We start from the raw sequence: 14895 nt of genomic DNA, 5'->3' as shown, positions 1-14895 counted from the left end.
GCTAAGGAAGTCATGAAGTACAAGTTTGGGCGAGTCTGTGAGGGTGTTTCCAGAGAAGATGACTTTGAGGGGAGGCCCACCCTGAACATGGGCAGCAACATTTCATGGGGCTGGGGTCTGGCACTGAATTAAAGAAAACGGAGAAACCCTATAGAATACTGTTATGCCATTCTCCCTTCTCTGCTTCCTATCTGGCAAGAGGAGGTCAAGGAGCTTCTCTGCCATCATGGGCTGAAGGCTTTGAAACCTTCCCCCTCCCCCCAGTCAGCAGTTCCTGCCCATAGCTGGTACTGGTCCGGTGTGTGCCACAGAAATAAAAGAAGTGACCAATGCAAGGCTTCTTTGTCCCAAGATCAAGAGGCCACAGTCAAGCTGTTGGAACACACAGAGAACCTGCAGGTTGGGAGCACTAGACTCGGTTCTGGTTGCTGATTAGATGTTTGGGTCACTTGGCAAAAATGACAAGGCTAGAGTGTATGATGGTTTGGATGAGAATTGTCCCCAATAGGCTTATGTATTTGAAAACCTAGTCTCTAGCTGGTGAGTTTATGGCCTCTTTGGGATATGGAGCTTTGCTGGAGAAAGTACATCACTAGAGATGGGCTTTGCAGTTATATAGCTTTACCAACCACTTCTTGTTCCCTTCCTGCTTGCTGTATGCAAGTGAAATGTGACACGCCACCTACCTACCCCTACCGCCAGCAGGCCAGTACAAGGTCCAGGTGTTCATGACTTGGTCAGTTTGTACTCTTTTTAATCCAGGTGAAAAGCTGCGCATGGCGGTCCATGCCTATAATCATAGTACTTGTAAGGCTGAGTCAGGAGAATCTTGAGTTCAGAGTCACCCTGGGCCAAATAGTGAGTTACAAGGTAGTCTGAGTTCCACAGTAAGGGACTGTCTCAAAAAGAGATTGAAAAATATATGTCAATCTACAAGTAAGGAGAAAAACTGAGTCCTGTAAATTGATTTTTTTAAATTGTTTTGTTTTGTTTTTGTTTTTTTGAGACAGGGTTTCTCTGTGTAGCTTTGCGCCTTTCCTGGAACTCACTTTGGAGACCAGGCTGGCCTCAAACTCACAGAGATCTGCCTGGCTCTGCCTCCCGAGTGCTGGGATTAAAGGCTTGTGCCACCACCACATGGCTTTTTTTTTTTTTAAAGATTTATTTATTTTATAAACAGAGTTCTGCCTGCATGTATGCCTGCAGGCCAGAAGAGGGCACCAGACCTCATTACAGATGGTTGTGAGCCACCATGTGGTTGCTGGGAATTGAACTCAGGACCTCTGGAAGAACAGCCAGTGCTCTTAACCTCTGAGTCATCTCTCCAGCCTGAGTCGTGTAAATTGAATCAAGATTTCAAGCCATCAGATCAGATTACCTGGGAGGACATAGTCAATGTAAGTGATATGGAAGTACAAAGTGCTCTTTCTTAAAGCGAAATTCTGATTTTGTCTTCGCTGTCCTCTGGGTTCTTGTCATTGGCTCTGCTTTGATCCCGAGGAACCTTCACTGCAACACAGAGCAAACATTTCCATCCTCCCCATCTGCCTGAATGAAGAGGCTCGCTCTGAAAAGTCATAGAGGTAGTTTTGGGTCTGGCAATCTTTTGTCTGTTCCTCAGTTCTCCTATTTTATCATTGTCCCTTTATTTCATCAATTAGCAAACACCATGAAGTGCTCTGTAGGAACCCTGGAAGGGGACACAGAGTATGGCCTCTTGCCTCGAAAAGTCACCACCTATTATGATTTTGAGACACAGTACACCCTAGGATGACCTTGAACTCAAGATCCACCTGCCTCAGCCTCCCAAGTGTCAGGATTCAGGGCATGTGCCACTGCACTGGAATTAAGTCATCATCTTTGGGAGGGAACAATGTTGCATGGCCATATCCTAGTAAGACCCAGCTCCTCCACCCCATCAAAATAGGAATACCAACATCCCATGCAAGTGTCAATCATCGGTCCTTTCAACAAACTTGTCCATCTGCTTTCTCTGTGTACCTGCTGAACTACTGTGGCCAGCCCTGTGTGTTTAGTGCTGTGCTGTGCTGAATACAGGATTGCTGTTACAGGTGTGAGCTTTGGATCGCCATTACAGGCATGAGCTTTGAGATCCTGGACCAGGTTAACACTGGATGTGGCCAGAGAATGGTGACTTGGACAATCTGGTGAAGAATCTATGGTATAAAAAGAGACAAGGGTGGGCAAAATGGTTAAGCAAGGGGCCCTAGGATAAAGAATACTCACTCTCAAGCCCCAGCTCTGCCAATTACTGTGAGATGAGTGAATAACTGTGACCTCATTGCATCACCTGTTAGCATTGCTCATGTAGCTTTTGAGGCCTTAGTTACCTCATCTTTAAAAGGCATCATAACCCTCCATTTTAATGCTGCAATACAGTGCTATACCCATAGGAAAAAGTTAGTCAATGGTTGCTTGAAAAAAAATATGGGTCTGGAGGGATGTTTCCATCGATAACACTCTTGCCTTGCAAAGGAAGACCTGAGTTTGATCCCCAGTGCTCACATAAAAAGCCAAGCATGATGGTATGGGTGTGTAATCCCCACACTGGGGAGGCAGAGGCACGAGGACCTCAGGCGATCAATGGCTAGCCAGAATAGCCTAATTGTTGAGCTCCAAGCCAACAAGAGACCCTGACTCAGAAGAGGTGGGCAGCATTCCTGGGGAGGACACCTGAGGCTGCCGTCCAGCTTCTATGCATACATGTGTCACATGGCACCCACAACCATATAAACCTGAACCCCCACACATGCATAGAAATAAATACATACCGGGATAGGTTTGGGTGTCTCATCTTAATGGTGCTGTCTGTCTAGAAATCACTGCTTCAGACTGCAACATTGGGACACTTTAAAATGTCCAAGATGAAGAGAAAGTGCAGATGATCTTCCCTTTGATGTTCCCATTGAACCACTTTTTCATATTCTACTGGAAAGACAGCCTATTACAGATCACAGGACCCAGGACACATTACTGCCATAATTTAATCTGAAGTAGGAACGACATTGTTAGCCTAGCGTCCCTTAATAGTATTAGTCAAGCTGAGCTTTAAGGAACATACCTATCGACTTCAAAGGGTTTGTTTTAAAGAAAGAGAAATAAAAAAGAAATAAGATTCCAGGGGAACTCAATAGAGGACCACAGTTTCCAGCGCGAATTCTGGATAATCTGACTAACCTCCAAACTGTGTTCTGAGGAAAACAGTTGTCTCATGCAAAAAGCACAGGAGCTAATCTAAAACACACTAGTTCAAAGCCTCTGGGCAAGGAGAGGGACACAAAGCAGGCGCTCTCTCCTTTAATGAACCCCCACATAGACAGTAGCTGCTGCTGGGTGAGCTGCTGTACAAGCCTTTGAACTGACTGGGACTCAAACAGGGAAATGTCATTTCACACTCTGGGAGTGAGCCAGCAGATTTCTCAAAACTTCTGAGCTCCAAGAAGTTTGCAGAAATCGTTCTCTCCTAGGACTTCTGGGAATTGGAACAAAGGAAATGGAGGCTGATGATGGAGATCAAGTCCCCCTTGGGTAGCTTTTTACTTTTCCCAGACAGGATGGACCATTCCTGAAAGCCACTGCTGGCTGAGTGTGAGCAGGTGGCCCTGCTTCTGTGCTCTGGCTGAGGCTACTGTTCAGTCACATGACCGAGGAGCCTTGATTCTTATCCTGACCACAGGGAAAGGCAACAGGAAGACCAAGGAATTTGTTTTCCCTAGTTCAAGATGCAGGGGCAGAAAGAGAGTGTGCCCTGCATCCAGAGGGGTTCCAGACATAAAGGCAGCCTGGTATCCTGTCTGCACTGAAGCATAAAGTCACCAGGAGCCCTTCGGTACCTTCTGTATGGATATCCTTGAAAGGTGATGGGAGATCACATGGGTTGGGGACTGTCCAGGAGGTCACTGTCATCCTTAGGAACACAGGTTTAGACAGATGTAAAGCTACATTTTCTAAAATAAGGTGGTCCAATTGTTACTGATTTTATAACCATGAGGGACATTTTTAAAAGCTATCAATCTACCCAACCATTTTACAAAGTTGTGTATATCTGAAATTTATGTATACATATATATATATATGTATATGTATATATGCATATAGGGCACATATATACATATGTAGGACATGTGTATATACATAATAGGGCATGTATACATATACAGAGAATCTATACCTATATGGGGTATATATACATATATAGAGTATATATACATGTATAGGGCATGTATATATACATAAAAGGGCATATGTACATATACAGAGCATATACACCTATATTGGGCACACACACACATATATACATATATAGGGCATATATGTATATACATTTATGTATGTGTATATGTGTACCCTATTTGCAAATAATGAGCTCCAGTCCCATCTGAAAAAAATTAAACGGAAGGTTTCAATTTAGGTTGTTTTGCGTTGCTTGCTACAACAACACACCCAAGATGGAATGCTTTATAAAGAAAAGAGGTTCTTGATCTCGCAGTTCTGGAGGCCGACAGGCATGGTATTGCTGCTGTCCTGGCCTCATGTCTGACCCCATCAGTCAGGACTACAAGAACAGCTATGTCCTAAGAGGGGAAGAGAGACCAGGGAGGCACTCAGTGTGATGTCTTCATGGTAGGCTCCTTATAGATCACTAGCAATGATGTACCCGGAATTAGCCTTTCATATCTCACTTAATCATCAGCGCCTGAAATCAGTGTGAGTATATTCATTTTCCAGAAGGAGGCTTGAGCAGAGAGGTTGCATGCCTTGCCCAGTGTTATCAAAGTCTAACAGTGTGAAGGTCAACATTTTAAAAAAGAATATGCAAGTTCCCTGTCCCAGTGTTTAACTGGGAGGTTAATTTGTACTCTGAGGGTACCTTGTGGGCAAAGCAGAGGGATAAAGCTCTTGGCATGCTGAGGATTCTATCTAGCTCTTTACAGGTTTAGAAACATGGCTTTGAACTCCATCTGGATGGGCTTTGCCTTTGATCAATGACACATTCTGACCTTGGTAGGATACGAACACCCACGAAATAAATTTTCTCCTGTCTAGATGAGACCAAGCCTTCCATGGAGAAAGCTGAGATGGCCTGGTTTCTTCTGGCCCCGTGAAAAAACCTGTAATATCTTTCTCACTTCCATCCCACTCTCTTTGGATCCATACAGACATGGTCACTATGGGTGGATATGTCCCCTCTGCCTGATGATGTTCTCATGGAAGAGTTTCATCTCTGTTAGGACAGTAAAGAGGGTAGGAACTTCCTCTGACTGCCATGTTTATAGAAGGGGGCCTCAATGTGACTAGGTTTGAAAAGGGCCAGTCAGGATGAGCCCTGTGGTTGAATGCTGTTGACTGTGGTTTTTCAAAACTGGAGATGAGGCCAGGGTGTTGCTAGGTAAACAGGGTCCCTGCAGCCACATCCCCAGCCCAGCAAAAGCTGGTTTTATAATAAGGGAAGACATGCACATGCGTGTACTTCCTTCTTTGCCTCTTGCCTAGGGACTTGCCAGCAAGGAGCTCCTCACCAGGAATGACCCTTGGCCTTGTTCCTCAGAAACAGGAACCACCCTGGACCTGTGGTGGTGTGGCTGCAGAGGAGGGAGTGAGACCACATTCCTAAGGAGACTGCCGCTGTGGAATGCAGTACCTGTTGGGCAAAGCATTCTGTTTGCACTCCTCATATCTGAGGATAGGGGCTGTGTGGTATTGCACTTGACAAACATAGGTGAGGCCCTGGGTGTGCTCCCCAGCAGCACATCAGATAAACAAGCAACCTAAAGCTGAGTAAAGTAAGAGACTCTGCAAGTGGTCCAAGGACTTGATGTCACATGGCCGAGTTCTCTCTGCTAGCCCCTGAACTCACACAGTCCCTGAAGTTAAGAAGAGATGAGATCTAGGAGCCAGGATTTAGTGTATACTGATGCTTAAAACCCTGCTTAATCAGAGATTATCAGAATAAAGAACCACGTATGCCCACCATCTCAGAGTTTACACGGGGCTTTCAGACAGTACCACTGTGCCAGCCAGGCAGCACAGAAACTAACTTTACCTACACAGTGGGTTTCAGATTCAGAACTATCTCCTCCCACCTTCTTTATATACTCTGATCAAGAGAACACATCATTGTGTGACCTACACAATGCACATTTCCATTTCCTGCTTATATCAAAAAACACTTTCATGATCCAAATATCTGAAAATGGGGAGTTACTATTTCAGGGACAGCGAGAGGAGAAAAGAAGAGCCACATGAACAATGTGAATCTCTTTTCCTTTGGCTTACACCGAAGTGGCCATGAAGATATCCCTCAGGGATACTTGGGATATCATAGAAACTTTTTTTGCATGTGATTAGCCTCCAAAGTCAGTGTAACTAACATTCCAGGTAGAAGGGTCGGGCTTACACTTTTGACTTTTATGTATCTGGAACAAAATCAGAAACAGAAACACTATGGTCAAAAGTAGTGTCCCTGCACAGCTCAGTCAGAAGCCCTGTTCACTAATGTACCCAGACGGTCTTCTTCCCTGCCTGGGCCTTCTCTGTGACATTCAGGCCAAGGGAAAGAAATAATCCACAGGCTTTCCTATGCCTCGGGTTGGTTCTCTTTTTGGCTGTATTAGGAGGACACCTTTGCCAGCCTGGCTGATCTCTGAGGACACCTGCAGAGTGGGCTTTCATTTTCATTCTCTCAGAACCCACTCATCTCAGAAGCTGGCCTGACAGCACTCCTCACCTTTGGCCACCCAACTCGGCAAATGTCACTGTCGTCCCCAGAGAGGCAGGAGTGACAAGCGGCGGTTAGGCTGAACAGAGAAATCTCTACAGCTGAAAACACAAGTCAAGATGATGTCCCCCCGGGGAGACAGATTCCTGCAAGGATATCCCCCTGAGAAGGCAAGGCCATGCATTTTCTCCTTATTTAGACCAAAGGTGGCTTTGAGCAGTCACCTACCAGGAGCAGTACATAAGCAGGCATCAAAGGGACCCACAGGCAAAGCCCCACCACTCTTTGAAATGTGGGTGGCAGGGAAATGGGGCAGTTAGCTCTGTACTGTCACCTGGACGAATGGGGGAAGAAACGGGTTTCTTTGGAATACTAGGATAGGAGTCTGGTAACAACAGTTGGATACCCAAAGCCACGGTGGCATACTGTCCTCATTCTGGTCCTTGTTGGGCATTCTCTCCTTGTTGGGAATCATAACCCCCAATTCAAAGCCACCCCCAACCTTAAGATCTTTGTCTGAAGAAGCCACCAACCTAAGACAGCCTTTGGCAGTTAACACCTCCTCAGTGGCTTGCAAATAATCGTACTGTTGAAGGTTGATTGAAAGCATGAACACGTGCGATGAATGAAATGTTACCTAATATCAAACTCTTCCTCCAACTCAAGGATGACACTTGGAAGCAACGAGGCTGCATTTGGTTTTTACCCTTTTATGGATGCTCCCACCAGCATCAGCGTCAACTTGTTGGGTGTGTGGGGGTTGGTGATGGTGGTGGGGAGATCTTTCATCATGCACTTTTAAAAAGCAAATTTGAATTATCTTATAAAGTATAATTTCATCAAAAAGGTCAGATTGCAGATGAGACCTGTCACTTGTTGATTCTTTTAGAGTAAGAATGAGACTTCAAAATTTCCCTGCCCGAGTTCAGGATAAGCCCAGCAGGCTCATTATCGAATAAAGGCAAAGTAGAATGGTGTTAAGCAAGTGATTAAGGAAAAGGCCTCACAAGGACCTGCTGAATAGAATGCCTGAAGAAGATACTGGTGATATGTTTGGTCTGGCAGACCCAGAAGTTCTCTGGGTGTCCACATTTGCTCTGGGATACGATAGCGAAAGTCATCATTTTTGGCTGGTTCTGGGTCCCACCAGAGAGCCTTCAGCAACAGGATCGAGGGGTTCATTTCTTTCTTTGGCTTTTAAAACATCACAAAGCAGGTGACACCTCGCAGAAGAGCCTCTGTGGGAAGCAATGGGGAGAGCACCAGGCTATTGAGCACTAACCACTTGCGTGTATCAGAACACAAATTGCGTTTTTAATTTAACCACGCTTGCCCGCAGTTAGGTCGGTAAATAGCCTACAGGTGCCCTAATGGGGTTCCTCTGAGCAAGAGGAAGAACCACTTAAAAAAAAAAAAAAAAAAGAATTACAATAAAAACTTGAATTTTACTTTAAACTTAATCATTGTTAGTGTTCTTGTTCTCTTAATAAAATGATCATTTCGGATCCCAAAGGACAAATTAAAATCATTTCAAGACATTGTTTGATCCACTCTCCACTTGCAGCAGACACAGAAATCCACCAGTTCTGCCCAAGCCCTGGTTCCATACGACTGCTGCCTTCCGAGCTCCGGGCCCCACTAGCGGTCACACGACGCAGTGGAGCGGCAGAAGCGCGTCGCGTTTCCCGGGCTCGGGGCTTGGGCACAGCGGCGTGCGTGGCCCTAGCAAGCAGCAGACAGAGCTGCCCAGAGCGTTGGCGGCTCCCGCTCCTTCCCGATGCCCGCAAGCTAGCAGCCGCTGCCACTGCCGCTGCCGCCGGGGACACTGCCGCCCCGTGCCTGGCGCGCTCCAACTCCTCCTCGCCGCCCGTGACCCGGGACAAACTTCTGTCTGGGGCGCGGTCCCTGTCCCTGAGGCCCGCGTGGGAAACCCGAGGCGCTGCCGGGGCGAGCTAGGGTCGAGGGTGGCGCCCCGGGCGGTTGTTCCTGCCCGCCGGGTCCCGCCCGCATCTTGGCGGTGGCCGCCCCACGGAGCCCGCAGGCGCCGCGCAGGCCGAGCTGGCCCCGGGCCGGGGACACGGGCGCTCGCGCCCTCTAGCGGGCCGCGGCGGCTCCGGCCCGGCCGTGACGTGGGCTCCTTCCAGCCGGCCTGCGGGGCACCGCCAGTCAGTCGCGGAGCAGGAGCCCCGCGCGCAGCCGGCGCGGGCTTGGCCATCGGCGCGCCGCCGCCCGAGGTGGCAGGGGCTGCGGGAGGAGAGGCGACGGGCTGCAAAGCGCGCGATCACGGCCACGGCCACGGCCACGGCGCCGCGGGCGGTTCGGTCCCGAGGAGGGGCAGCGCTCAAGCGGGCGCTGCGCCGGATCCCAGCGAGGATTTGGGCTCGGCGGCGCGCCCTCCGCTGCCTCTCTCGGCGGCGCCAGACTCCAAGTGGGGGCCAGCAGGAGGGCAGGAGGACCCAGAACCCGGTCCCCACGCCCGGGAGCCGCGGGACTTCGGACTTGTGCAACTGTTGCCACTTTGGGGTCTGGTGTTTGGCTGCTGCTGTTGCGTCTACACTGGCAGTTGCGGCTCAGGCTCGCGTCCCCCTCGGCTTCCCGCGTCTACCGGCCGCCGCCGCCCCGAGGCGGCCCGGCGCGCACTCAGCACCATGAGGACACTTGGGACTTGCCTACTGACTTTGGCTGGACTTTTGCTAACTGTGGCCGGGGAGACGTTTTCAGGTAAGCGGGTCGCCCCTGTCGTTCTCGGGGCGCATGGGACGCAGACGACTCCCGGGTGGAAGAGTCCGAGGCGAGCTTCGGGGCCGGGCAGGGGCGCGCAGGACCCGGCATCGCGTAGCGAGTGAGCCGGGCTAGCCGATGGCTGGAAGGAAAGCAGCCGCCGCGGAGCCCCTGGGCCCGTACAGCGCACGCAGGAGCCCGCGGGACAAGTACGGGAGCCGGGAGCTCCATCTCGGGGCCCCTGTCATCGTAGGGCCTGGACTTGTGCTCCGGGGCTCCGAGTCCCTGGGCGGCCCGGGCAGGAGCGGCAGAAAACTTTGCCTGAAGTTCCCAGCTGCAGCCACCGGGAGTAGGCGCTGCGCGGGCCTCTCGACCCCGGTGGCGGCCAGTGTGGGCTGTGGGTGCTTAGCTGCGCCCGTGACGACTCCCAAACTGGGTGATGTAGCCTGCGATCTTCCCAAACCTGACCTCCCTGCCGCCCCCTGCCAGGCGCGGTGGGCGACCTCAGCGGGTCCCCGCCGTTGCGCGGTTTCGCTGTGCCAGCGTTCCCTTTCTGCGCCGCGGGAGGTCTCCGCGACCCTAGAGGAATCTGCAGTTCCCCAAACCCTGGCCACTATGGCTGGGCGCCCGGACCCGGACCCCACCCTCGGCCTCCCTAACCGAGGGCCGCCACGGCCATAGCTACTTGGTAACCCAGCCGGGCTGCGCTGGGGGGGTCGGTTCCAGCTGAAAGAAGGGGACTGGCTATGTGCACCAAGCCAGGCTGAAGCTGCGCACAGTCAGGGTTCGCGAGCCCTAAGGAGGGCTTGGTGGAGACAGAGGGTCGTAGACATGAGTCAGGTGTCAGGCGCGAGACCGAAGCTGGCACAGAGTCTCAAGGCTTACTTCTATGATCTCCTGTCCCAGGAGGACACACGTGGATGCTTGGCAAACGCTGGCAACATGCGCACACTTTGCCGTGTTTATCATTTTTCATGAATGTCCACACTCAATGGTGGCAGTGGAGTTTTGCCTTTTTTTATTTTAATAAAAAGGCTGCATTTAACCTTGAACATGAGTTACAAAATGGGGTTCTATGTTTTTCCGGGTGTGGGGTGGACTGAGTAAGTTGGGCTTTTAAATTTTTTTGATTAAAGTAAGGAGTACATTTACAAACATTAAAGCCACCTAGACCTCTGGCCAGTGAAAGCATCAGATTTGGCTTTCTGGGCATCCTGGGATGCTGGTCCTTTGTATTCATAGGCACAGAAGGTTGTATCAGGCTTGGTACTGAGACCCTTGAGCACAGTTGGTGGCAGAGATGAAAGGACCTGATACTTAGCCTGCCGTTCATTAAAAGAAACCCAAACCACTAACTTTATTAGAGAAACTCTCTGCCCCTAGCTCAATATCTCCTTAACAATGTGAAAATTGCACGTGCTGAAGAGGCATTAATACACGCACGCAGAGCTGGCTGATATAAAGTGGATACAGATTTTGACTGTGTTCTTATTAGTGAATGTGTTAGTTTGGAAGCCTTGTAACTCATTGGTATTAAAAGCTAGGTCTGAGGGTCTTAGTGGTTTTTTCTCTTTACTAATATGCCTAATTCTCTTAGCAGGGGTCTGTTTACATTTAAGCTGTGTCAAGGATCATTGTGATGGAGTTTTAAGTTATGTGTAAGGGGGACAAAAGTATTCATATTGGCTCAGTGGTACTCTTCTTAAAGATAGATACATCGATTCTTTGAACCAATCTTGTTACCATTTATCCTGATTTTCCTTTTGGGGAAAAATTACATTTCTATTTGTGGAGTTATACTACGACTGGAAACATTTGGAAAGCTCGAGTTATCATGTATGCTGGTGGGGAGAAGGGAAACAAAAGGCTGTATACAAATGATTGTGTAGAAACATTGAACATCTAAAACTTTGAAGTTGGCAAGGTTCCTGTTTGTAAAAATTAGACTTGTCTCCCCCCCCCCCCCCCCCCCCCCCAGACACACTTTGGCTTTTGCAAAACTCGGTGGGAACATGATGGTTGTTGGGTTTATTTTGTGCATGTTGAGAAGGTTAGTTTTGATGCTGTGACCCTGGCAGTTCCTTCTTCATACAGTTCTTCAGTAGCTGGCTGTTTTTCACCTGGTTTGGGAATACAGTGAAACATAGTTAGAGCTAGATTGTAAGCTCCCTGAGGACAAAGTGAGCCTTCGCCCCTCTCCATAAAACACTTAAGTTAGAGTCTTGGACCTAACAACAGACACTCACATCTATTTAGGAAGTTGCTAGTGTGAATCACTGCCTTTGACAAGCCTTGAGCTTGTGTATGAAGCAGCTGGTGTGAAAAGGAAGGAGAGTGTGATTCTTGAAAGGCAGACTTTGATTGTAGCTCAGTGGCTGAGGTCTTAGCCAGGATGCTCAAAGCCCTGGGTTCTACTCCCAGCCACTGCCCTCCTATAATCTGGGCTTACATTTTCCTCTTGGTGTCCATCTCATGGATGAAACCATGAAGTCTATTCATTCATCATTGCTTCCTTTCCTCTTTAGAATGGGTTTGGAGTTAAGACTCATTAGCAGTCATCTGTAGAATGTAGAAGTGAGCTAGGCTTTTTCTTTTTTCATTTTCAATTCCAGACATCAGAAATGGACTCAGTAGAAGGTAAAAGAATTAAGATTTAAGATTTGGGCCCATGTGGATTTTATAATCCATATGTATTTCACTTGAAAAGTATTTTCCATCTTTATCCTTTCAAATTGTTAGGCAAAATAGCAAAGTCAACTGTCTATCTTTAAGCTTAGATTACCAAAAAATATCTTCTGTAAAAAGATACTAATAAAGGCACTAGGAGAGGTAAATAGCATTGCTAAACAACTCTTTTCCATGGTAAGGAGCCAAGGAGTTGGCAATCCATTCCTCTTTGACCTCGTTTTAAAAAGCCAACTTGTTGTAAGTGTTGGATGGTGAAGTGCTTAATTCTACATAGGAGGGAGGCTGATGTGTGAAGCTTGGAAAGCTCTGGCTTGCAGAAACAGAGTTGGCTCTTTGTTTCCACTCTGGTGTTGGGGATATATTAAACCAGGATAACTTTGTTAACTTGGGCCGCTTGACAGAAGTTTAGTTTTGAATCTTTCAAGGATGCTCGTGAGGAAATTGTGGAAATCTGACTAAAGTCTGTGTTGGGTGTGATAGCATTGTGCTGCCTACCATTCATTTCTCAATGTGGGTAATTTTGCTCTGGTTACCTAAGCCATTAATACCAAGGAAGCTATGAGAAGGGGTTGCTTAAACTCTTTGTTCAGCTTCTTTATGCTTATACCTCTATAAGTATAAAATGATTTCAAAATACGGCCTTGCAAAGGACTGTTTACAGAGCGGCTGTGGGTCTGTTTAGCAGGCTGATATATTTTGTCTTTTTTAGATAACCACTGTCATGACATTTTACGTTTTTGTGCTGCGTTCATGGGATAATTGATAGGAAGAAATACTTCCTTTCAATCAGCGGGCTGGAAAGAAATATGCCAGGAAATTACTATAGCGTTATATTCTTGGTGTTATGTGTTTGTGAAGAACTGCTTGAGCATAATAAATTGTTCTGATGTAGAAAATTACAGGTTTTAGTCTATGTTGGTTAGGGTTATTTTATGGGTTTCCAAATAAGAAACTCCTGACATAGGGTGAAGTATGGGTACTCAGATACATAACTGGAATATTTCTAAATGATTTTTCCTTAAGGAACCAGTGGGAGAAGTTGCTTTTATAATATCAACACATCTGGGACAATTGTCTACTAAAAATCCATGGCTGTATTTAAGTCTTTTACAGACTGTAGTAAGTTCTTAGTGTTATTAGGGTGCCTACATCCACTCTGAGGGAGCGTCTATGTTTTAGATTAATATTGTTTACTTTGAGAGTCTGTTTTATATTTCATTACATTTCCTAAGATGCTATATTATTTAAATACTTGGAAGTATACTTTTCCTTTTCAGAAGGATGAGTGGACATTTTAACTGAGTTAAATATACTTACTCTTTTGCAATGATTATTTTTATGGATATGTGTCTTTGTATGTGTATGTCTGCCCATGAGTATGCTGATACCCAAGGAGGCCAGAAGGGGGTGTGAGACCCCTGGGGGAGCTGCAGGTACAGATGGTTGTAAACCATCCCATGTAGGTTCTGGGAACCAAACTCAGGTCCTCTTTAGAGTGCTTTTAGCCACTGAGCCATCTTTCTACACACACCCCCCCCAACACCATGAGTTAAACACTTCTTATTTTTTTTTAACACTTTTCTAAATGTGAAACATTCTTAGGTGACATTTGCCATGTAGCTTTCATTCATTCTAAGATTCCAGTTTTTGAAAACCATCCTTTCCTCCAATTTCCTCAATTTCATGTCTTTCTGTGCTCCTAGCTAGCTCTTTATGAATACATGGCAGAATTGCTAATAGGCTTATCTCATAAGCCGGGGAGGGTTTAATTATGGCTGTCTTTCCACCTCACTAATGAAACATTTTTAAAAGATACGAAATTCTGTGAGCCTCTGATGGTAAGAGGACACAGCTTTTCTGGTCTTGTAGAAATTTTAGGTTTAGTCATCAGAAAGTCAGAATTCACCCTATAACTTTCACAAAAAGAAAAAAAAAAAAAAAACAACCACCAGAGAAAAGTAAGTAGGGCTGTCTGTGTTGGGTGGAGAGAAGGAAGGATGTAGTCACCCAAGCTTCCTGCCCCACAAGGCACCCCATTTCCCTTTGGTGGGGCAGCTGGCAAGTCCAGGGTATAATTAAGGGTCTGGGAGTGTGAGAGAGAAGACCGAAAGCAGAAAGCAGGAGGAGGGAGACATGTTTAGTAAGAAGGGCGGGCTCTGGGGACACAGTCTGCATTCAGGTCTGCTGCTGTTAAACGGGAACCTAAGAAAAGTGAGTTCCTAACACAGGAGAGATGCCACGCATAATAGCAAATAGCACTTCTGTGGGGGAGGGGAGCCCTGTACCCTCCTGCCTTTCCATGGCTCTGGGATGGGCATATCAAAACTCAGTATGGGCAGGACCACCTGGACTCATCATTTCTAGAACTGTTTTCCTCAGCCCAGCGATGTGATTCTGATGGCCCTGGCCATAGCGCAAGGGCCCCGGGAACATCTCCAAGTCATCTTGTCTTATGGCCACAGTTTGAGACAAGTTGTTTCGATAGAGGGCACCCTAAAATGTGATCCATGGGCCAGCAGCAGCAGCAGCAGCAGCAGCAGCAGCAGCAGCAGCAGCGTTCAGGTGGATGGGAAACTTGCAGGTCCTCAGCTCTTCAACCAGAACCTCTGGGGTCAGGGGCCAGCATCATGTTAGACCAAGTACTGCAGGGGATTCCAGTGAGTCCAGGGATCTAAGAAACAGGACTGTGAAAGAACCCCGCAGGTCAGATGGCCCTAACTGCAGCTGAAAGAGAACATGGGGCTAGA

At 47.5% G+C, this 14895-nt stretch overlaps 1 protein-coding gene across 1 annotated transcript in view; it reads left to right on the top strand.

The window, feature by feature from the left end:
• The first annotated feature begins 8411 nt into the window (after positions 1-8411).
• The window catches only part of Ptprm (protein tyrosine phosphatase receptor type M), a 709515-nt gene continuing 703031 nt past the window's right edge, over positions 8412-14895 (top strand). Inside the window, exon 1 of the mRNA XM_036172971.1 lies at positions 8412-9460. Coding sequence (XP_036028864.1) covers positions 9388-9460 — 73 coding nt within the window. The 5' untranslated portion in view covers positions 8412-9387. The remainder of the gene's footprint in view (positions 9461-14895) is intronic.

Source organism: Onychomys torridus, chromosome 23 (assembly GCF_903995425.1).
Source record: "Onychomys torridus chromosome 23, mOncTor1.1, whole genome shotgun sequence".
Taxonomy (NCBI): Eukaryota; Metazoa; Chordata; class Mammalia; order Rodentia; family Cricetidae; genus Onychomys; species Onychomys torridus.
This window is presented reverse-complemented; position numbering and strand designations above follow the sequence as displayed.